This window comes from Gobio gobio (genome assembly GCF_949357685.1).
Source record: "Gobio gobio genome assembly, chromosome: 4".
In the NCBI taxonomy this organism is placed as follows: Eukaryota; Metazoa; Chordata; class Actinopteri; order Cypriniformes; family Gobionidae; genus Gobio; species Gobio gobio.
Window position 1 is genome coordinate 55,486,585 of NC_137100.1, and position 24,755 is coordinate 55,511,339.

General features: G+C 38.8%; 1 protein-coding gene across 1 annotated transcript in view; it reads left to right on the forward strand.

The window, feature by feature from the left end:
- Positions 1 to 24,547, forward strand: part of txnrd2.2 (thioredoxin reductase 2, tandem duplicate 2) — a 32,015-nt gene extending 7,468 nt beyond the window's left edge. The window contains exons 9-17 of the mRNA XM_079814792.1: positions 4,411 to 4,430; positions 5,869 to 5,960; positions 6,715 to 6,889; positions 12,194 to 12,330; positions 16,284 to 16,379; positions 18,304 to 18,396; positions 19,007 to 19,078; positions 21,007 to 21,104; positions 21,288 to 24,547. Of these exons, the coding sequence (XP_079670918.1) occupies positions 4,411 to 4,430; positions 5,869 to 5,960; positions 6,715 to 6,889; positions 12,194 to 12,330; positions 16,284 to 16,379; positions 18,304 to 18,396; positions 19,007 to 19,078; positions 21,007 to 21,104; positions 21,288 to 21,411 (907 nt within the window). The 3' untranslated portion in view covers positions 21,412 to 24,547. The remainder of the gene's footprint in view (positions 1 to 4,410; positions 4,431 to 5,868; positions 5,961 to 6,714; positions 6,890 to 12,193; positions 12,331 to 16,283; positions 16,380 to 18,303; positions 18,397 to 19,006; positions 19,079 to 21,006; positions 21,105 to 21,287) is intronic.
- Positions 24,548 to 24,755: the final 208 nt, after the last annotated feature.

Sequence of the window (24,755 nt, forward strand, 5' to 3'; positions counted from 1 at the left end):
CTGATCTTATCATGGTCGGGTTTATTATAGAAGTGCTGCCCAAGGTTGACTGAGTCTACAGTAACCACAGTTCCCACACACTCCCCAGGATAAACTCTCTTTCCTGCTGTTATTTTTGCATGAATGCAGAAGGTGAAGCTAGTGGGACTTCAGCTGAAGAGAATGTTATGCTAGCCCTAACAGTAAATGCCTACGTTTTTTTAAAGGTCCCGTTTTTCCTGTGTTTTTGAAGCTTTGATTGTGTTTACAGTGTGCAATATAACGTGTTCATGTTTCGCGTGTAAAAAAACGCAGTATTTTACACACAATTTACTTATCTGTATACCGCTGTTTTCACTGTCCTAAAAACGGCTTGATGATTTCCTTATTCTATGAAGTCCCTCCTTCAGAAATACGTAACGAGTTCTGATTGTGCCAGCGGTTCCCGTGTTGTGATTCGACAGCAGCTTAGCGCACATTGCCCGGAAAGGTCACACCTCTTACCATAACGGGGAGATGCATGCGCTCAAAGTACAGCCCCTGAAGGCCAGACAAAGGTGATTTGACTCCGGGATGAAAATAACAGCGTCTGGGACATGGCGACAAACACACTCTACAAACGCAACACTTCCTCTTCTACACGTGGGAGAGCAACAAGACCACGCCCCCTTTTTTGCGTATTCTTGTGGGCGGAGGTTAGTCAACAAACTGTTCTACTGACGTCATTAAGGCAGGGAGTACAGGGATGTAGTCCAAACCGGCCGTTCGCTGTAGGCTTTGAAAAGGAAATTCTGTTAAATAAAATATCTCGCTTGGCATTGAACTTTGAGCTTTATAATTTTACAGGTATTATTTATGCTCTAACAGCAACATTACACACTAACTAAAGTTTGAAAAATGGGATCACGAAGAACAGGACCTTTAAAGGACATGATCAAATATGAGTTGTTCTTTTTTTTTTAAAGCTACACTGTGTGATATTTTCCCCCATCTAGTGGTGAAAAGGTATATGACCATCCAGTGAATTTTAGTTTCTGTTCCTCTCAATTCCGATTTCGTTTCAACTCCTACGGTGGCCGATTTAGTCCAAGATTAACTTGGCTTCCAGTTCGACCTCGTCCACATTCGACACGGTGCCTGTGGGATATTCTCTGCGCAGTGGGATGGTTGGAACTCAACTGGCCTAATTATTCGGCTAGAAAGAACTGCAGCTAATCCAGAGTGAACTTTGATGATAGTAATGTTTATTCAGTCATCCAATTGCAAGGCATAAACAGGTTTGCGTGGATATGTACATAAATGTGGTTTCTGTGAGAGAACAAATAAGGATGGTAAATATACATACACTGTTAAGAACTGTATAACTATACTTATAAGTTACATTTGTATAATGTAACCGTAAACCAGAGCTTATTGTACCATATATAGGCGCTAAATGCAGCTGCATTAAAAGGAGCGGAGCTGCCGCTGCTAACAAGCGGTGTCCGGTTACAAAAGTGTGTGCGCCGCTTTAACGTTAGCACTGCAGTGCGCTCTGTATAACAATTGTTAATATGCCGATCAGACCTGATACATATTTCCATCAACATACATTACAAGCAAATATTTTCTAAAAACGAATAAACATTGTTGATAACAAAATAACTGAATGATTATTCAAATAGGTGAGCATTACGCTATTGTTTGTTGACACAAAAATACTTCTGAGGTGACATCAACTGAATTACGCGATGACACACTCTGAAACACATCTACAATGACAATAACTATTATTACTTACGGAGTTATTAACGCACAGAAATACCACACAAGGAAAAACAGACTTTTGAGGAATAAACAAGCCAGGAAAACTCCGTATAACTCTGTTACTGGACGCTGCTGAGATGAAAACTCTCTGCAAATGCACCAGACAAGTCTGAACAAGTTGACGCGCACATGCGCGAGGCAGAGAACTTTGTACAGTGCCATCGAGTATTAAAACCGGTTAAAGCGCGAAAGGCGAAGCTTGAATTTACGGGTATGTCCCTCTTGGGCTAATGTACTTTCAAGATGGAGGGGCAACATGGCGACCACCGTTAGATCCCATTACCTTATGTATTTTCAATGGCATATTATAAACTTAAGAGAATACTTTATTACTTGAAAGAAGTAAATATACATTAATGAGCACATATAGTTTTGAAAAAACTAAGTGTTTTTAGCTAAGAATAGACTAAAAAACTTACACAGTGTAGCTTTAAATGTTGGCCTTTTGCTACATTTTATGCTACAAATTTAAAGCAGCCCTATTATTAAAGGTTGTGAATTTCATTTTGGTGGTCTACTACAATAGGCTTGCATGCATCCAAAGTCAAAAAAACACTTTCAGCGTGTGTTGGAAACAACGCACATTACGATATCTGAACTTCAGCTCCGGAAGCTTCCTTAGCACTTGTAACCGCTTTAACCGGATCAGTTCAAGCCAGAGTCCTCATCCTTTGGAAGTGCATGCAAAGTGGATTTGCTGTCGCAGCGCAGAAAACAGCGTCTTCCCGACATGTCGACAACCCGAACTCGCCTCTTCCAGGCCTACAGTGTTTGAGGGCAGGTCAAATTAGACGTTCGCAAGCACCCAATGAAGACCATAGTCTGGCATTATGCAAATTTGTGTAAGGTTGTGCAGGAAGTAAGACTGGAATTATTGACTACTCATTTTAGATTGTTCAGAATCGGTTCTTTTTGGGAACAATAACTCCATTTATTATGCACTTTGGTATTTGCAACTTTGCAGACCTTTTACATACACAAACAGCTATGTTACCATAGACTGTAAAAAGAAATATGGACGTAGTGTCTGTGGCGTCACCCATAGGGTTCTGAAGAGCAGTTTTGAAGCCTCAAAGTCGGACGTTGCCATCTTGTCAGCACATCACTCCCTGATAACAGACAATGGGCAAAAAGGCGGGACGTGGCTGGAGCTGAGGTGATGTGATGACTAACATACAGCAGACAAACTTCAATCCACCTGTCACTCAAAGTGGCCACGCCCTTAATTATACAGAACTTTAAGGATTTATATAATGCAAGCGAATGAGTTATAAAAAAATTCACACCCCCTCACAGTTGTCATGAAGGGCAGAATTAGCAGTTTAGACCAAAACCACAATTTGTACTAGGCTGTAAACATGTTTTTTTCTGCTGTAAAGTTGGGCATTTTAACATGGGGCTCAATGACATTCTGCTCCCTTCTGGAGCATGTCCCTAGCGGCCAGACGATGAATTGCAGTTTAAGTCACTTCTGTATTTGCTTTAAGGGGATCTGGGGGAGGTAATATCCAAAAAGGTATAATGGGGCACTTTCATAGGGAGTGAAAAGAAATTTATGAGAGCGAGATAATGTATTTGGGAAACATGGCAATGGAGTCAACCTGGGGTTGGAATCAGCAGAGGCGTGTTTGTGACATTGATGTCAGGGTCACTATATGATTATAATTGCGAATATTCTTTTTTTTTTTTTTTTTTTTTTCAGTGTGTACAAAATTTATATAGTGATATACTTTCATGCTCTTTTATTTCATTCATCTGCATTGGCATTTGCATAACAATATTATTACGCTCAGTCTAAGCTTGGATTATGATTAATAGCATATTTTTACAAAGAATAACTTGGTTTCATCTGTACCTTAGCACACAAGTGACAAATGATTTCCTTAGAATGACTCTCTAATCAACAGATTAAATGTAAAGTTCATGCTGGGAGAAGAAATGTTACCTATACACATGCAAATGAATGCAATGCACTCATTTTGCTCTCATGTATCCTACATTTGTCATTCTATATTAAAAGGAATGTCTCTTATACTAATCCAGACAGAAGGTTTTTAGTCCATGTCATTCCTTATCATCAGACTTGTTGCACCATGGCAGGTAAAAGCTCAGGGATGTTTTGTTGATAAAATGGCAGAAAAGAGGTCTGAGATTTTGCTCCTAATCCCTCTATAAGCTGCCACACAAAAGAGCACTAAGTGCAGATGTGCATTAGCAGTGTTGTACACTGAATGCGTGTGATGTTGCATTGGTGTAAGTGGGTATCAATCAGCAGTACTGTGTAGGGGCAATTATGAGGATTAGACCTTGTGTTAACAATTAGACTTCACCATGACTGTGAATCTCAGGGCAGACTAAAGCAGGATGTACTCATCGACCACACACAGTCGTTACTCTTTGTTCTTAAGTCATCTTTATTGTGTTTTCCTGTCTTGCTTTGGTGTAAGTAAGGTTGTGTGCATTTTTTTTTTTCTCTTTAGGTTGTTTTGTATCATTTTACAGAATGTCTCCCGTATCCTGTGACTAATTTACTGACTCTTTCATTTCATGTTTGTCGTTATGTGACCTAATTGTTCATGTTGCTTATCTGTGATCTCATTAATTGCTGTTTTCTGTGTGTTCCAGGTTGGTTGTTGGTGCCAGTTGTATCCTTCAAAGCCTGACACTTACTGTACAGGGGGAGTGTCTATACCTACCCAGATGATTCTATTAGAAACATTATGATTAACCAATGAGTGCATTTACATGTTCGACCAAACGCTGACAAGTCAGATCGTCTAGTCTGTTTTTCTATACCAGAATGCCTGTACATATTTATATGCAAAGCAAAGATGATGCAGGGGGCAAAAATCTGTGTTGGTTTTGCTTATGTTTTTTGACCTTTGCCCAATAAAAAGAACACTTGTGATGAACAAGATGTTTTCATGTCTATACATGTTATGTTATTAAGCATAATTAGTGTGTGATTGTACATGCAAATGCACTCAATGACAGATTATGGCTAATCCACTGTGTTTTGTATCCCACATAACATGGATATTAAGGTTATCTTTCCCTCACAACCAAAAGCACACTTCTTTAGTGATATTGTTGATTTTGTGGTCCAAAAACAAAATGATAGCACTGCAGACAGCTTCCGTAACACAAACGAAGCTCGTTGATGTGCGCACTCTTGCTCTCACTCTGGTTGATGTGTGTACGTGCTCATCTGTGAGAAGCGGCCATTCAAGGAATTCCACCCTTTATGACATCATACAGGGCCATACTCGGGGAAAAAAACTTTTCCGAAACGTAATCAAATTCTGAAGGAGTGTATTTGTCACAGAAATACTGTCATATGTCACAATACAGTTATTCTATTTTTATATTTTACCTTAACAATTAAATTAATGTTTTAAATTCTATTAATTAAAATATTATCGCATAAAGTTTGACTTTTTACATTTATTCCAAAATAATAACCTTTAGAAAACAAATTTCAGATTAAATCCATTTTATTTGTGAACTGATGTTCAGCTATTCTTTTTAATAGTCAGTTTATTAATTTTCGGATCATCAGTCATCAAAGCTTGGTAAACACGGCAGAGGTCAGGAGGGTCAGACACCGAGATGTACCTTTAATTTCTGATTGCTCACTAAAAACCCTTACACATCGTGTTTTCAAGTCATTTGAGGTTTTATTTTGATGTGACAGAAAGCGGTGATATCCAAGTTGCTGAATTGTTTACATACTTTTTAATCAGTCTTCCCATTAACCGCATTTTTACAGTAGGCATTGCCTCTTATTATGTGACTTTTCCCAATTAATTCTCAATTACCCCCCACCAAACCCACAGCATGCTTTAGGGCAGGGATTGGCAACTTTGGTCATTGAAGGCCACTGTCCTAGACTTTAGCTCCATCCCAAATCAAACACACCTGCCTGCAATATTCAATACGCTGCCTCGCGCTGTAAATTTGACCTCTGGTGTTGATTTATACACGAACCCGCTTTTTCATGTTCTATAATATTTGTGCGGTTTTATTTTTGTACTGTGTATTTATTTCTCATCCAATATGTTTTCCTTCACTGTGTGTGTTAAGATGTAGCGCTGGAATGTGCCGGCTTCCTTACAGGCATTGGGCTAGACACCACTGTGATGGTGCGTAGTATCGCCCTCCGGGGGTTTGATCAGGTATTACATCTGTTGTATTGCTTTGACGCCTCATCCTCTTTGATGCATTTAGAAAAAACAATTATCATCTTTTTTTATTAACCTGATTTAATTTGTTTTTGAGTTGCATAATACATTAATAAGAATAGTTATTATTATTCTCTATAACATTGCTTTTGGTTTGGACATTCTTTAATGTGACTCACCATGGTAGAACCGTCAGTCTACATGGCAAAAACAGGATGAGAGACCTGGCTAGACATGTTTTATGACCCTGTTTTTTAAGCATTCATCTTTAATTAACGGTTATAGTGTTCTGACAGGAGATTTGTCATGTTATTATCAAGCATTACACCCGCAGTATGGTCTGACAGGAGTAACAAAATGAGCAAATTGCTCAGTTGAAATAATATAGGTTTTTAAAAAAAAAAAACGATGGATGAGAAAAAGCTTTTAAATGTAATCGCATGTTACTCTTTTTTCGATTGTACAGGTTGCAACTATGTAGATAATCTCTTATCCTTATTACAGTTAAAATACTTTAATATGTAATAGTATACAGAGATCAAATTGATAGTGTTTGGAGAATTTGTTTGTCAATTTTTGTATGTTTTTTATTTTTGTCTGTATGATGCAACATTAGGTATTTACTGTTAGTTACTAAAAAGTAATTTTAGTCATTTAGCTACCATGTTTTTTTTTTTTTTCTGAAACTATTCACCATGCATGTATATTAATATATATTACTATTTGACTTTTTCTGCTTGTCTCTCAGCAAATGTCTGGTTTAGTCACAGACTACATGGAGGCATATGGCACCAAGTTTTCCTGGAGGTGTACACCAAAAAGCATAGAGAAGCTCCAATCTGGCCTTCTCCAGGTCACATGGATGGATCTAAACACCAAAGAGGAACATCAAGACACCTTCAACTCAGTACTTTGGGCTGTAGGTGAGGCAATCTTAATGCGGCACAAGTACAGACACAACATAATTTAATTTATTAGGCACTTTTCTTTAGAGGACTTCCGCAAAATGACAAATTTAGGATTTGTTTTCCTTTTTTTTTTTTTTTTTACCATTATTATTATTATTTATAAAACTGTGGCTAGGTTAGAAACGCATACTTCACTCCACAGTGTCTTCTCACATAATAAAATTAACCCTCAAATAAATATTCCATAAATATATATATAATCTACTAAGCAGTCAGACAGTGTTTATTTAGCGATTTAATGAATGTCTGACTGTGCATTATCTCTTGTATCAGAACTGCTCTAACATAGATTATTGCTTCAGGAAAATATGTTGTACAGTTGAGTCATCCGCTGTGATCAGTGATCCTTTCATCACATTTCAAAAGCATAAATCCTCATAATACATATATCAGTTTGAGCTTATATTGTTCTATACCACAGTGCTGCTGTATCAGCAAAAATGGGACTGTCATGCCTGAAAACAGGGTAATAAAGAGAGAGGGATGGAATCATCAAGGGAAGTGTTAATCACTGGACTGAGGTCTGCTCTTCAGGACCAGGATGCACCAGGGGCCCTGGGGTCGCCCCATTCCCTGCTTTGTTCTTTCGCTCTGGGTTTTCCTGCCAGGGTTGTCTGTCTCTCTGTACGGAAACCCACCCAGAGCTTCCACAGTTTTCCCCTTTTACTCATCCCTCAGCATCTCTGACTGCAGATGCCATTCTCTCTATGTGTTTGTATCTTTCACTCATCTGATTTCTCTCATTCCGGTTACAGGGACAATGAGAGGATTATAGGAATATCCGGCTGGCTGGTGCTGGTTTATTTATTGATAGTGTGAGAAGATGGTGGAGCAGAGGTTACAGTGTACAGTGAGGATGAGACTTCAGCTTCCTGTCTGGATGTGTGTGACATGGAGAGAGGGATTTAGTGCTCTGGAGTGACTCCTGCCTCACTGTATGGCAGCCTTGGCTTTGCGTGTTTGAGTTGAGTAGCTTTCTCAGGCCTTTTTGTTCCTGAAATGTTAGTCCTGACTTGTTTGCGGTTGAGGGACAGTTCTCTCCGTTTTACAGTCCTTTCAGTGTGTTTACTTTTACCACGGATGTGTGTATTTAGTCAATATATAAACCAAAAACCTAGTGTGTAAAATCTAGTGATCAACTGATGTATTAAAAAGGGGTGGTAGATGGCCAATATAATATACATTTAATTTAAAAAAAAGTTACATACACAAATTGCTAAAATTAGATTAACACTTTTTTTACTTCATCATCATTATTATTATTATTATTATTTGTATTAGAATAATTACTTATGATTAACTGAAACTTGTTGTAATTAATTAAAATGATTTAGGGGAAAAATATAAATTATTACCAGAAAATATAAACTATCCATTGAAATGAGAGAGACACTTGTTGTACTTTTTTAAATATTATTATTTATTTCAACATTTTATCTAGTACAATTTACTAAAATATGTGGTAATTACATTAGAAACTTTAGAAAAATGTTAGAAATTATAAACAATATGTGCACTATCCATTGAAATTAAATCGGCACTTATTTTACTCAATTTTATTATTATTTTACTTATTTTACTATTTTATATAGTACTCACAATTTAGTTAAATTTGTAGTGATTTAACTTTTTTAGATAGTATTAACTGAAAAGTGGACTCTTACTTTACTATTCATGTAGTTCTTACAATTTACAAAAAAGGAGAAATTATTAACAGAAAATATGCACTATCCATTGAAATTAAATGAACATTAATTGATTATTTCATGTAGCACTTACAGTTTGCAACAAACAAACAAAATAGCAGTCTGATAATCTAGTTAATTTCATAATTTCAAAGTTGCAAAATGAATCATCTGCCCAAAATATTTTATCTATCACCAGTAAAATCACACAATATTTATTGTGGTTTAATACATTTTCAATGAAAAATGGGACTGCGATATTCAATAAAAGCAATGTTCAATAAATATTACATTTATTAATTGTGAGAATCATGACAAACCATCAAATACTATCATGCATTAGCGTAGGGTGTTTATGGTTGCCAACTTGGAGCATTAATAACCTGTTTTATAGTCAAGTAGTGTTAGTATTGACTGTTGTCATAGTGAAAAGAGCTTTCAGAGGCTGATATCCTCTATTACACCCTTGAGAGGATGCTGTGTTTCCATGCTGTGGCTTCTCTGTTTCTCCATCCTGCTCTCTTTCTCGCAGTGGAAGCATAAAAATGAGCTTTTTTTTAATCTCCCTCACGGCAACTTGTAGAGCAGCCCCATCCCTCCTCCTGCCTTTCACCCCCAGCGGAGCTCTTCCACCCTTCCGCTCCTCCATCCTTCCTCTGGGCTGCGCCCATCTGCAGGTGGCTGTGCTAAACACCAGGAAAGAGAACATTTCCTCCATATTGTAGGTGTACCACTTTTATGAGGACTGAAGAAGGGAAGTAATATACACTGTGTAAATATGCTTTCCGATTGGTAAACAATTGTGGGCATTTAATGTACAGTATTATTATATTCTATTAAAAATTGCCATGATAACCATCATTTACTTAAAAATGTCATAGTTATAACATAAACAGTGTTAACTTGCTGTTTGCCATAATTTTCCTTGAAAAATATAAATTTAAAGACGTGTGAAATCTTTGAGTTGTTTTTAGCCAATCATTTGCCAAAAATACTAAATTTACCAGTTCACATTTTATTGGACTGTTCATTTGTTTTCAAATATTTTTGAGTGAATTTGGAGTAAATATTATGTAAGGATTTCAACAGTTTATAGTCTATCTAGTGGCATTAGTGAGAGATGGGGACAGTGTTTGGGAAACCTGTTTGAAAACAGTCATTTATATTTTCAATTCTATTAGAAATTACACACTTAACCTTTAATAAAAAATAAAAAAAACTTTAAATGACACATTTTCTTTAGAGTTTTACAGTAGTAACCATGATATTTTGGAGGAAACTGTTAATTTTTAATTAATTAATTAATTTTTTTAGTAAATTTTTGTAAGATTCATTCTCTATTATGTCTGGGCCAAGTCATTAAGGCCATATGTTTGGCTTTTTCACTCTGCATTACATTTTCCAGGAGCTGTTTTTCTGCTACTGTGCAGTAAAATGTCATTAAAATCACTGTGGAGAATTACAGATCTCGCAATGATGCCATGTGTGACTGGAAGGGAAGGCGACTCCATTCTCTCTTATTGTTTCATCCATTTTTCTCTCCGGCCTGTTTTGTCGATAAGGCTCATTTAAAGTCTTGCCAGGCAGATTGTTGTGTCTAATTAGTATGTTGGCCTTGAGATTTCTTTCTTGTATAACTCCAGGCTTTGTTCTTGTTCATTATCAGAGGTGTGTGTGTGTGTGTGTGTGTGTGTGTGTGTGTGTGTGTGTGTGTGTGTGTGTGTGTGTGTGTGTGTGTGTGTGTGTGTGTGTGTGTGTGTGTGTGTGTGTGTGTGTGTGTGTGTGTGTGTGTGAGTGTGAGTGTGAGTGAGTGAGAGAGGAGGTGTGGGTTTGAATTCTCAGCCATAGTCCTTATCAGTGGTCCTGTGTTGTTGTGTCCAGCCTTCACAATGCCCAGCGACGTTCCTGGAGCCCAAATCAGAGAGAAAAAGAGACAGGAAGTGCAGAGCAGGAATGCCCCATTTCAGTTTGACGCAGAGACTGGTACTTTTCCCGCTTTACAGTAATCATCGGTTTGTTTGGGGGTTTTTTTTTAGCCAATAAAATGCACATTCTCGCTATTATCAGGCTGTCTTTGCCCACACAAAGTCAAGGACACTCTTTTTCCACGGGCCATGAAGGATATCTCAAGGGGTTTTTGCTGATGGAATGTGGTGTAAAACGAAGGATGTCTTTCATTTAGACTGTAGTTTGTGGACTTCTGAGCCTTTGTGTTGGCAGAAACCTCTAACTCAGCCATCGAAATAAGTGTCATGTTTTCACTACAGTTCTGCTTCTGATGGGAATCTGCATGACCTTAGTGGAACTATGCATTATATTTGAGTATTTATAATTTTAGCATTATTTTATTGCAAAAATAAACAACAATATTATTTTATGTAATTTTCACTGCACTTTTTATGTGACTTTTAAGTGTCCTAAAGACTGTGCTGGTAGTTTCATCTGCTAATGTTTTAATGTATATATATATATATATATATATATATATATAATAATTTTTTAAGTTAAACTAAAATTAAAACCCAAAGTATTAAGAATACTCTCTTTACAGTTTTAGGTTTACTGTGAATGATCCAATTTAAGTGATTATATATTTTTTTGTCAAATCGATTAATCGCATCTAACATAAAAGTGTGTACATTTTATTTATTTCATTTTTTTATTTATTAACATATATAATAGTGCCTCTGAAATAAATTGTTCTGCTAGTGTAACTAGTTTCATTCTAATTTTAAATGAAATAAATTCACATTATAAAATAAAAAATAAAAAAAATCAGTTTCATCACACACTTTTAAATGTTTTCCACATGTTATTTAGTGTTTTTAATTTATTTTTTTTATGTATAAAACAAATTAGTCGTAAGTACAGTTTTACTTAGCCAATATTTTACAGTTATTTTAATTAATTGAAATGTATTTATTCATTTATTTGTATCTGGTTTTCCACATTTTCTCTCTATAACTTGTTTCACCATCTCTTACTCTTTCTCTGGGTAATCGATGTTTACATACATACTCATATCTGTGGCTCAGGTCTCACTGTAGTCGAGCAGAAGGAAGTTGTTTCTGTGCTTGAGGCAGGAAAAGGGGCTTAAGGTTTGTTTTTCTTGCTGTCTGATAGCATCTACATGGGTACCTCTGGCTTCTGCTGCAAACATTGTTTATTGTGATACCTATAAAGGCATTGGGACTCGAGTCTTGTGTGTGTGTGCATGTCTGAGACGTCGTGAATGGGGGAAGGAGGCCAGAGATGGACAAGTGTCGACAGCCTCTCTCAGCCCTTGGATGGGAAGTGACAGAAATGACACCGCAAGCCCCAGGTGGCTGATGGGATATGCACCCAGGTCTCTTCATTACGCCCTCCATCAGACCACCACAGAGAAACTTTCTAACTCAGCTGTGCTTGTGTTTTCTTTTCTAATCACTGGATAAGATTTTGCCCTCTAATCTCAGGGCGTAAAGCCACCCCTACATTCTCCCAGCAGGCCGAGCGTTAAACTCCAGCCTTAAGCATCCAAAAGCTGTCCGATATGTCGCTCTACCTGTCATTGCTTTCTTCTCTTTGAGTTTAGGCAGAGCCCCTGAAACCAAGACCCTCAATTTGGAGAAGGTTGGCGTGGAGATCAACAAAGAAACTGGGAAGATAATTGTGGCCGCTGACGAAGCAACATCTGTGCCAAATATTTTCGCTATCGGAGACATCGGTGAGGTAGGCGTTATGAATGAATGTCATAAATAACTGGGTTTCCATTACGTGAAGCAAATCTTTTCAAAGTTCGCAAACAAAGAAAAAAATATATAAATGTCAATTAGGTGCGTTTCCATCACGCTGTTTGACGGTGGATGACGGTGGTAACTGGAAACCATCCGCTGAAACCGTAGTGATGTGTCGTTTGCAAACGAGTCGGTTCTATGAGCCGGCACCTTTAAGTGAACACTGATACCCCTTTTCCACCAATGCAGTGCTGGTGCTAGTTCGGAGCCAGAGCCTAGTTTCAAATCGGTTCTTTGTGTTTCCACACCCAAAGAACCAGCTCCGAGCCAGGAAAAGTGGTTCTTAAGTAGCACCAAAACATTGCTGGGCTAGACGAACACAAACTTGAGATCCGCCATTTTTGAAATGGCAGCTAATGGAGCTAACAGCTGCTGCTCGTTTGTAATCTCCGTCTATACAAATTACGGCGAACTACATGAATGCGTTAGAATCGCTGTGTTTTGATGCCGATGTAGGATCGTAAAGCCACGTGAATCAATAGTAACGCAACGTTCGCCATTGTTGATGGAAGGCTTGTTCGCAGCGGTGCTGTGCAGACCGATCGCTGTATGACAACGAGTCCAGCGAGAGCATATGACCCCTTATGCTTTTGATTCACTCATGCGTTTTTTTTTTTATATTATACGTGGATCGGTCTGCGCAGCGCCGATGCATCTTGTACAAGCCTGGTGTGTTTGTGTTTCCCGCTGCCTCACTAGCGTTGCTGAGAAAGATGAGACGTATACAGTGACGTAAGACCTGGCTCTGTTGTGGCTCTCAGCATGTGGAAAAGCAAACGGTTCTTAGAAGGCTCCTCAATCAAACCAACTATGAACTGGGACTAGAACTGGCTCTGAACTAGCACCCGGTTCATTCTGGTGGAAAAAGGGAATGAGAGCCGGTTCCCATTGTAGAGCCGTTTTTCCTTTTTATATATTAAAACAAGACAGAATAATATTATTATCCTTTCACTACACTGCTCAGCCACACGTCAAGTAGTCACTAGCTGAATGTTATTTTACATTTACATTACATTTATGCATTTGGCAGACGCTTTTATCCTAAGCGACTTACATTGCATTCAAGGTACACATTTTACATTTTGTCAGTTCTTGCTTTCCCTGGGAATCGAACCCATGACCTTGGCGTTGCTAGCGCCACGCTCTACTGTATGAGCTACAGGAAAGAATTTTGATGTGTATATACGCACGATCACGTGTAATTGCATTATTACCCCGCCGCTCTCGATTCGTGCTACACATAAACATAGTTCAGTCACTGTATGGAGTGTGTGTGGTCAAGCAGTGTGGCGAAAAGATCATCCTTAATATCGGGTCAGAAAACAAGATGAGTAACATTGAATAATTTAAGTGAAATATGTGCATACATATCAATCACAGACCAAACATTCTGAATTTAAAGAGCCAGAAGTGGTACTAATTCTGAAAGAGCCGGCTCTTATTACTAAGCTGAGCCAAATGATCCGGTTCCCTAAAAAGAGCCCTCACGTGGGTTTAATGTTCGCTACGTCAGAATTTGATTAATGCGTTTCCATCTCCCATTTTTCGCATTAACTCTCTTTCGCAAAAACCACCTCAAGCGAACGTGTAAACTTTTTTCGAATTAAGGGATTTTGTTTCGAAAATGTGTGTTTCCATCATTCGTTTCTGATGCAATACTTCAAAATGCGCATAAAAACAGGGTGATGGAAACATGGCTAGTAACGCACTTGTAGGGTGGGGTGGGTGATATGACTTGTTTCACGATATGAGTTTTTCAGGTACAGTAGGTTTATTTAACATATAGTAAGAAATGCTGCAGAAACTGAATAATCAAACGAAAAAAACAACAACAACAAAAAACATTGAATTGTCTTCGCTGCATAATTGAATATGAATTGATTATTATTAAAGATACATAAATTCTGCAGTCAAGAGCAGTGAGTGTTACTTTACTAGTTACTTGAAAAAAGTGATCTGATTACATAACTTATGTTACTAATTATGTAATGTGTTACCGACAGCAGCAGGTTTATTAGGCCGCCGTCACTTTAAGACCTACCGTCTTCGGTATCCCCAGCGTGTGTCTGTGAAGTTTCAGATCAAAATTCCTAACAGATCATTTAATATAACATTTTAAAAATGCTAATTTTTGGGTTTGAGAAAAATTTGCATTTCTTACTTGCTGCTGTTAAATGCTCTGGCGAGGAGATAAACATGGCGGACTGTGTACAGCTCTCTGAGGGCGGGTCTATGCTAATACAGCAGTGTCCATCAGCACTCGTGGGCGGGGCCTGTAAAATGTGATGGCATGTTGGAGGAGTGGGTGGATTTTTACCATTATAGGGTGGTTGTGGACACACACTGCCAACACACATTTATGTTCAAACAATGTTCGAATGTTCGAATTTTGCATAATGGGTGCCCTTTAAGACTACATGCTGAGCATTTTGACATAATTATGTGTATTTGACCATTTAAGAGCAAATAACTTGTTGTGTACGTGCTTCGGATGTGTGTCAGTCAGCACATTGAGTTCATGACTTATTGTGCTTAATAATATACTCATTCTTGCACGTTTCTTTATCACTCTAACATGTCAATAACTTTAACGACAACACGAAACGGAAGTTGTGATATACTTTTCTTTCCTGTTGTGACGAATAACTGAGTGAAACACTTCTCAAACAAGAAAAATGTAGGACAGGACTTTGTGGTTTGCTATTGCTGTGATCCTATGTGAGTGACGGGTTTGCCCACCCTCATATCATCAGAGAGGTTAAAGATTACGAGGGTACATGAAATAAAATAAAAAACAAAGTGACCGGATAAATCGTTTACAATAAATTCTGCAATATTCTACAAAAAAAAAAAAGAATAAGAATGGCCCGTTTTGATTACATCGTGACTTTAAGTAGTACTGCGCTACATAGATATATTTACATACTGCGATATAAACATATAACGTCATACCGCCCAGCCCTAATCAAACTCAATCGAGAAGACACGGCTGGAAAATCAACACATCTACAGCATATTCCTGTCTGTCAGTTCAGTCTCTCTCCTGGAAGGTCGCTGCCCTGTAACATCTCCAACACAACTGGCTACCGGGATCAAATATCACAGCTGCCTGTCATCCGCAGCAGCTGTGTGATTATTGGCGCACACACACCACCACAATACTAGTCAAAAGAAGCGCCTTGTACGTCAATGTGCTTGACTTCTCATTATTTTAGAGAAAGAAAACGAGATGTTGAGCTGCACCTGGTTACTGCCAAGAAATGCATTTACTATACAGCTGCCTGGGTGGTGTTCACACACACACACACACACACACACACACACACACACACTCTGAGCCAAACACCCAAGGCAGTTTCTTGGACAGCAGGATGTACAGAAGTTATCAGACTGGTTGCTGATGCCATTAGTCAGTGATTGAGAATTCGCCCGCAGTGCTGCATGTTCCTGTGTTGTTACTGTAGGCATGTTTTTCACAGCGCTGATTGGCAGTCGTCCACCTCTGCACTGTAATAATCATCTTGACTGACAGCCATGTAATGTTGAGATGATACTAATCTCTGAAATGTTTGATCAGGCTCATCATACATAGATTTATACTTAACTGCACATCATTTAAACATAATGCAAAGAAAAGTGCTACTTAATTCTTTTCAGTTGTGTTGTTGTGCATTTACATATTGACCTGCCCGGTACTTGTAAACTAGATTTGCAGTTGAACGCGTCCATGCTTGTGCCATTTGTTTATTTTATTATTATTTATTTTCTTCTTAACCTAATTAATTTCAGTTTGCTGCCAAGACAACATTTTTGATTCTCATTTTAAAAAATTAATGCGTGTGTGTGTGTAAATGTTCTCTGACACAGCCAACTCGTGCTCTGTTTCAGGGTCGTCCCGAGTTGACCCCGACAGCCATTATGGCCGGAAAGCTCCTGGCCCGCAGACTGGTGGGCCACTCCAATGAGCTCATGAATTATGACAATGTAAGTTTGTTGTTACACGCACGTACCGTCATTCTATCTTTTGTTTCTGGATGAATCTCACAAAGCCTGTCACAAACATATTTGACTCTAAAATCAAAACGGAAAAATGTATTATGATATTATGCTCATGTCATTACAGTATTACATGTAGTTACTATAGAAATAACAGTAAATTATACATAATTACAAGTACTGACCCTAAACTGTTATTCTATAGTAAGTTTATGTAGTTAATTAATATTATTCAATACTTACGTGAGTAAGTACAATGTCACTGTCACGTTCTAATAAAGTGTAACCCAATATTTTTATGAGAATGTAATCATCCAAAAAAAAACTTCTTTGAAAATAAATAATATGAATTACAAAAACAATCTAAATTGAAATGACATATTACAGTAATGAGAATGAATTAGGGATGTAACGTTATCGTATATCGAGATATAAAAGTGCGATGATATGTATTGTTGATGTAAGCGATATAATTCACGATGTAGAGTTAGTTTTATCGGCCCCACTTTATATTAGGTGTCCTTAACTACTATGTACTTACATCAAAAAATAAGTACAATGTACTTACTGTGTTCAAATTGTATTGCAAAACACTTTTGCTGATATTGAGGTGGGATACGGGTAGAGTTAGGGACAGGTGTGGTGGTATGGGTAAGTTTAAGGGTAGGTGTAAGGGAAGTGTCAACTGTGTAATTACAAATGTAACTACAGAAATTAATTACAGATGTAATTACATGCAGGTATTTTTTTTAAATGTAAGTACAATGTAAAAACATGAATGTACACAATTAAGTGCATTGTATCAAATGATTAATTAAAATGTTAGGACATAGTAGTTAAGGCCACTTAATATAAAGTGGGTCCGTTTTATCCAAGGCTCAACTTACTGTATTTATAAGGTATAATTATAAGTCAATTATGAGTCATCATGTACTCACCCTCATGTCGATTCAAACCTATAAGATTTTCACTTATCTTCAAAACACAAATTAAGATATTTTTCAAGAAACCAGAGAAAGATTTCTGTACCACCATGTAAAGTCCATTCCTCTCAAACTTAAAAGATCCAAAAAATGTCATGAAGGCATCGAGTCCAAATCCAAGTCTCCTGAAGAGACACAATGGCGTTATATGATGGAACAGATTGAACGGACGTTCAAATGCTTGCCTGACACGCTAAAACAACATGAGAGTGAGTAAATGCAGAGCTAACCATTTACAGTTTGGGGATAGTCATTTTGACACGCTTTCTTGCAATTAGAACTGTGGATGATTGCATTGATTATCTGAAGTGCACGCACTGCCAGAATGACACTCCTCAAAGTGAAAGTGCAAACATCATTTAAATCACATTTAGTTTTAATAGTATGATTATTCGAAGCGTTTTAGATGGTTTATTCTTATATGTACAGTGCATTAATAGCAGGAGAGACAGAACATGGCAAGCACCGGGAGAGTCTGTGTGCGAGTAGGCCTACTGCATGAGAAAAAAATTGTGACATTACTACATTAAACTACTATATATAGTGTTGAATATCATGCATAGTAGTGCAATGGGGAAATATTTGTGTGTCCTGACGATAATAACATAATAACAATATTTAAATAATAATAAAAACATCTCTTCTTTATTTTGGCATTAAATATCGTATCATGAGTTTAATATCGCGATCGTGACACCCGGGTATTGTTGCACCCCTAGAATTAATTATGAGAATACGGTCACAAAAAATGTCTTAATGCAACAACAACAAAAAATTTGATGCAACCTTCTAGTGCTTCTTTTGTTCATTTTTAATGATCTTCTCCAGTTAAATTATTTGTTGTGTTTATGTGTAGATGAGCTTGCTTGAGTCTTTTGCATATGTTTTTCTGTGTGTGTGTGTGTGTGTGTGTGTGTGTGTGTGTGTAGGTGGCCACTACAGTGTTCACTCCACTAGAGTACGGCTGTGTAGGTCTGTCTGAAGAAGAGGCTGAAAAGAGACACGGCAAAGACCAGATTGAGGTAAAAATACAGCAATTTTACCATAGGTGCTGTTAGATACAATGTGAAGTGCCGTTATAAAGTGGCAGCAGCTGCAATACAATTAAATGTTCAAAACATGCAATTAATATTGCAGTAGGGTGAACAATACATCTACCAAGTAATATAGTTAATTATCCTAACTGGGCTCTATATTAATATGCTTTCTTGGCAATTTTACACTGTATTACGTTATATCTGTGTGTATGTGTATACCTGCACACCTGCATGGTTCTAAAGCCTAAAGCATTCAGAGAGGGGCGTGCCTCTGGTTTGATTGACAGATGTGCAGGAGGGCTGACTGATGCTTGTAGAGGTTGATGAGAGATGATCAAAAATGCAGCATCCCATTGGCCCTGACAGCTGTGAGCAGCATGTGTCAGCACGCCAGAGCGCTCGCTCTGAAGCATGTTCAATAAGATGGTTTCAGCACCCAAAAAATGTTTAGAGCAGTAACACAGACACAAACCATAACAGTAGCAGCACTTGTTTCCAAGTGCTTGTTGTAAAATGACGAGCTCAAGTGGTTGATGATTCAGGAAATGATGTCATTGTTGGTGTATCATAGTTTTTGTGTTGTCTGGTTTAACAGGTGTACCATGCCTTCTACAAACCACTCGAGTTCACTGTGGCTGAGAGAGATGCCACTCGATGCTATATAAAGGTATTTTAAAAGAATTCTTTTGTACACTGTATGTATAGTGATTAAGACATTTTTTTAAGAAATTGACACTTGTCTTCACTAAAATAGCATTTAGTTGATAACGCCGCTTTGACTGTCAGGAAACTGTAATATTGTAAAATGTTTTTTAACTATTTATTTATTTATCCATCCACAATACAATTTTTCCATCCTCTTTCAAGTCAGTAGTGTAAGAAATTGTCTTCATTTCTCAAACAAACTACAGACTAATACATTGATAGTGAAATGTAGTCTTGGGCCATTTTTTTATTAAAAAAGATAAATAAGTGCACTCAACACAAGCAGTTGCAGAAAGACATTGTATTGCACTTTATGGATTGATTACAGCCAGGTGTGCTAATAAAGGTGTGCTAATTAAAAAGGTTTCTCGACTACCAAATCAGTACATTAGAAGGATTTAATAAAAATGATGTATTAGTTTCTTAGTAGCCTGGAGTAATGGCTGCTGAAAAAAGGGTTTTAAAATCGAAATTTAGCTTTAATACTATGGGCCCTATTTTAATCGCCACGTATGGCTAGTTTAATGACGGAAAAAATGGTTGGTGCGCCAGGTGCATGGTCCAAAAGGGTTGTACCTAGTCTCTTAATGAGTCATGGGTGTGTTTTGGGCGTAACATGCAATAAACCAATCAGAGTCTCATCTCCCATTCCCTTTAAAAGCCAGTTGTGCTTGCACCATGGTGGATTCGCTATTTACATGGCGGAATTTGCGAGTGGAAAGACTGAACACCTTCTCCAGAGAGGAATCCTTTTATGTTTGTGTCCTGCTCCCTGTGTGTGTGTGTGTGTAATAAGTATGCACGTTGTGCACCTGCCAATATGCACATTTTACTAACGCGGCCTTTAGATAACCCACAAAATACTGCGCTATTGACTTTAGACCAGGTTTCAGTTGGTCAATGGCGTAGTCGTTTTCAGTTGCCTCAAAATAGCAACGAGCCTACAATGCACTTGAACACAGTGCATTTGCTATTTAAACAACGTGGCGCTGGACGTGAAAATGATAACTGCGTCGGGATGAAACTAGCAAAAAAACACTTGCGTCGTGCCTGCCGTTGCATTGCGCCGGGTGTATAGGGCCCTATAAATTTAAGGTGCTGAGCTGTTGTTGAACCACTATTGTGAACTGTGCGTTCACACTGCCGCCGGCGAGAGCGTCAAAGTGGCCGGAAGTCATTCATTCTCAATGGGAGCCCGGCGGCGGGCGCGGCGCGTCTTGGAGGAGAGTTGAAATCAGGTCAACTTTATGGTAATAATGAGCTACGACGCGCTTCGGCGGCAGCCGGCGGCAACCAATGGGAATGTAGTAGTGCTCCGCTTGAGATGATTCTAGAGAACGCAGCGCTGTAAACTTTGGTTCCGACCACATTAGTTCCCAAGCAAAATAGAGGAGAGGTTGATCACTGCTGGTGCGGCGGGTTTGATAAGAAGATGCGCAACATTATTTATACACCACACAAATGGCTTTTAATTGGTTTATTTCGTTAGCAAACATGTAACTATAATTGTTAAGTTATTTCCATCGATCTGCTTTTTTTAACTTTCACATTTAAATGATTTCATGAGGTTATATTATACGGTTATACCCTACTTGTGGTCAGTCAGCACAAACGCCGATCAACATGAATGTTTGCTTTGCAGCCCCTTTAAATGCCGTTTCAAAAAAGACCAAGCATTCGATCTACGTCAGAGCGGCAGCGCATCCACGAATCTTCTACAGCGTCGATGGCAGGGCGGCCAGAGCGAAGTTTGACGCTCTCGCCGGCGGCGGTGTGAACGCACAGTTAGAGATTAAAAGGATCAATTTATTTTAATGAAAGTGTAAATGATGATGGTTGTCATATCTTAATTATTAACTAATAACTGAATCCATGTTCCCTCCCTTGCAGGTGGTTTGTCTACGGGAGGGTGAGCAGCGTGTGCTGGGTCTGCATTTTACTGGGCCGAACGCTGGTGAGGTGACACAGGGCTTTTCTTTGGGCTTCCAGTAAGTTCCGCTTCTCCGTTGACCTGCACGTGATGTTGAGCTGGAGTCAGATTACATTCATTTGTTCTGATATCACCCAGGTGTCTGTTTCATTACACGCACATTTGCGTGTACATTCAAATCAGTGTGAGTTACAACACCTGTGGGCGAATGAATACGGTGTCTGTGTGTTTATATCTGCAGGTGTGGGCTTACCTACGGACACCTCAGGAATACGGTCGGGATACACCCCACCTGCGCCGAGGAGCTCACCAAACTCAGCATCACCAAACGCTCCGGTATTGACGCCACGGTAACAGGCTGCTGAGGTTAAGCATCCCCTCCCTGATCACACGAGCACACGGGAACCAGTAAACAGGGTTATGATGGAGTTACAGGAAGCAGTCTTTCAGTCTTTGCTTTAAAAGCTCTTCTGTTTTTATGTCGTCTGTGTGAACATCAGGGTCATATCTTTGATCTGACCACAGAATGCAAATCGATTTCAGCTTAATATATGATATTTCAGATGATAATTCCAGGGGTCAGTGCTAACAAGTACGTGCTCCTTTGCTTTCCCTCTATGAGTCATCATTAAACCAAATCCAGAGGAGTTCTGCTAGCTTTTTACCGCAGGTCAAGATAATCCAATAAGGTCCTCATGTTTGCTCTACAGAATACGAACACAGATCCAGGTTAAGGCAACACGAACCGCGAGCGCCGCTACGAGCAGATAAACACGGCCATAAATCAGGATTAAGGCCCCATTACAGTTTGCTGAAATGAGAACCGTTGGAGAAAGTGGCCTAATGTTTCTGAAATATATTCTGCAAATATTGTTGTTTCTCTGGTTGTACTTCCTGTCCATTAGTCATGCGCCGCTCCTGACACTGATGGATGGGATAGGCCCGTCGCTGCGCTGACACCACCCCATTTCCCAGAGACGTAGACAAACACTCGGTGAGCGCCGTGTCACTCAAACGCAGAACCCGGTCGTGGACAGAGTGAGCGCTTGTTTAGTCCTGGACTTCAGGAGGTTCCCCAGTGCACAGAGGGAGCAGAGAGTACGCAGTACAATAACATACTCTCCTGCCCCTGATGTCTCTGGTTAAAGGCCAAAATGAGCCGTCAGTACCACCGGCTACCTAAAGGTGGCAGTGTTAGCTTCCTTTTCCCCCTGTTCTTCGCTCGCACATGTGGGGATAAAAATCTCTGAGCTGTGTAGTCATTATGAATTCAAGTCACAGTTAATCACTGGCAGAATGTTAAGATTAATTGAACACTTACTGGGCATTTATCGCTCCATAGCTTTAGCTTATCTGTTGTTTGTGTACTTGGCTAATAGCTTTGGCCCATGCTGCTGCCGCCCGCTTTGAGGGAAGTAAAACTGCAACTATTCCCAAAAGTTCAATTCATTTGGTGACCGGAAATCTGTCTACTTTCAAAGCAGAAAAAGTATCGATATATAATGCAAATGTAATTATAATGTAAACTTGTATTATAATGTGAGCTTTTAGTTCATCTGACGTGTCGATCCAAACCTGTATAACTTTATTAATTCGTCAGGACACTGATGAAGGAATTTAGATTTGTACTGGTTGCTCTTTGTCCATTAAATTCCAATGAGGATGCAGTAGCATCATAAAAGTGATCCATATTGACTGTATGTCCATGTGTTTTGAAGTCATGTGATCGATTTGTGTAAGGAACAGAATGAAATGTAAGTCGTTATTGACTGTGAATCTTCCACCTTGCATTCTTGAGAGAAGCGGCGACGCTGGACTCATGAACGAATCATTCTTTTGAAGTTTTTTATCGACAATTTGATTGATCCAGATCACAAAACCAGCCCGAATAATTAGTTCACCAATTGGACTGAGCCGATTCTCAAGTTCAAACTCAACCTATAAGTGTAACAGTGCTCTCTGTTCCTCGCGCAAAGCTATCTTATGACTCCGGAAGACTTGGAATACTACTTTTATGATTCTTTAATGGTTATTTGATGTCCTATTTTTACAGCTTAAAAGTTTCAGTCTCATTCATTTTTGCACCAGAATAATTGTTCCATTGAAGCCTTTATTTCTTAGTGGAACACAAAAGAAGAAATACAGGTTTGGAAGAGCATGTGGGTGGGTAAATAATGGCAGAATTTACATTTTTGGGGCGAAATATCACTTGAATTGTTCAGTAAAATGGGTAATAAAGTCAAATTGTTAATTTGCATTAGTAATTGAAGTATCAATGAAACTTGATGCAGTGAAATAACAGATATGCAAAACTTCTAAAACACCTGAATCAGCCATAGTCACTCGATTTGCCTAAGTCCTGTAGTTATACATGCTATATGCAAAATGAATGTGAAATCAGCATTAGAAACACTAGTCAAGATTTCAGTGCCCCATCCTTAAAGGGATAGTTCACCGAAAAATGAAAGTTATGTTGTCATTTACTCATGTTGTTCCAAACCTGCACGACTTTCTTCTATGGAACACAAAAGAAGATATTTGAAAGAATGTTTTCTTTTATGTTCTACAGAAGCAAGTCATTCATACAAGTTTGAAACAACATAAGGATGAGTAAATGATGACAGAATGTTTATCTCATTAGCAGTTGCTAAACCCTCTGTCTTTAATCGTGCTGTTACGTGTACGCTTTCACACAAATCATTTGCACTGTGTGTAATTTCAATTGGTTTCGTGAGAATGCCATAGACTTCGGAGTGAACGTCCGTGGTGGAAGAACGGTATTGCTGGAGTTTGTTTTTGTTTGAAGTCTAATCTGCCCTGGCTCTGATTAATGAGCCTGAGAGCGGAGTGACAGCCTGCCGTGGAGAGGAGCACTGCGCTACCAGGTTTATTTGTACCAAGGACTGATGGGAAGGGGGGGGGTACCGTGTGCTCGACTCAGGGACGGGGTGCTGACTGAAGAACCCTGACCCCAACACACTACCACCAACAGCTTGGCTCTATCAACCCACACATACACGACACACTCACAGCCGTTGGGCGGAGCTGCACCACAACACAGAAATATGCGGGCGCTCATTTCTCCAAAGTGTACAGATATTCCTGTTATGACCAGCGTAATTGTCATGTCACCGTTTGAACACATTTTTCAACGTGAAATCTGAAATTATCGGCATTGATCGTCTCACTTAAATGCTGATAAAATGTGCGGCAGACACATTACCCGCAGGCCAGCTTGAGACAGCAGCTCCGATCCCCACACACACACACACGCACACACACTGTGAAGGGTCACGGTTCAACTTTCAAGGGCCCAGCTAATGATGACTTGCACTAAAAGCCAAAACTGGAGAGGGCGAGTCTGATGTCACCTGGCGTCACATTTATTTCTGTAAATAGAGAAGCCTGATTTGGCATTAAGCCATGAACTGGATAATTTATGTGTGTAATAAAATATACAAATGTACAGTTGCACCCTTAAAATAAAGATAGATTCTGTTCTGTCTGTCTTTTTCTTTTCAGATGGTGTGTATTTACTATGTTTCAAAACTTTCCTGTATAGGCAACACCCTTCTAAGGGGTTATTCATACACTGTAAACCCTATTGAGTAGAGCCAACTCAAATGAAACAATTGAGTTCAATCAAATGAACTTTATTGAGTATTTAGAACTTTCGTTTTATTTTGAGTTCACACAACTTGACACATTT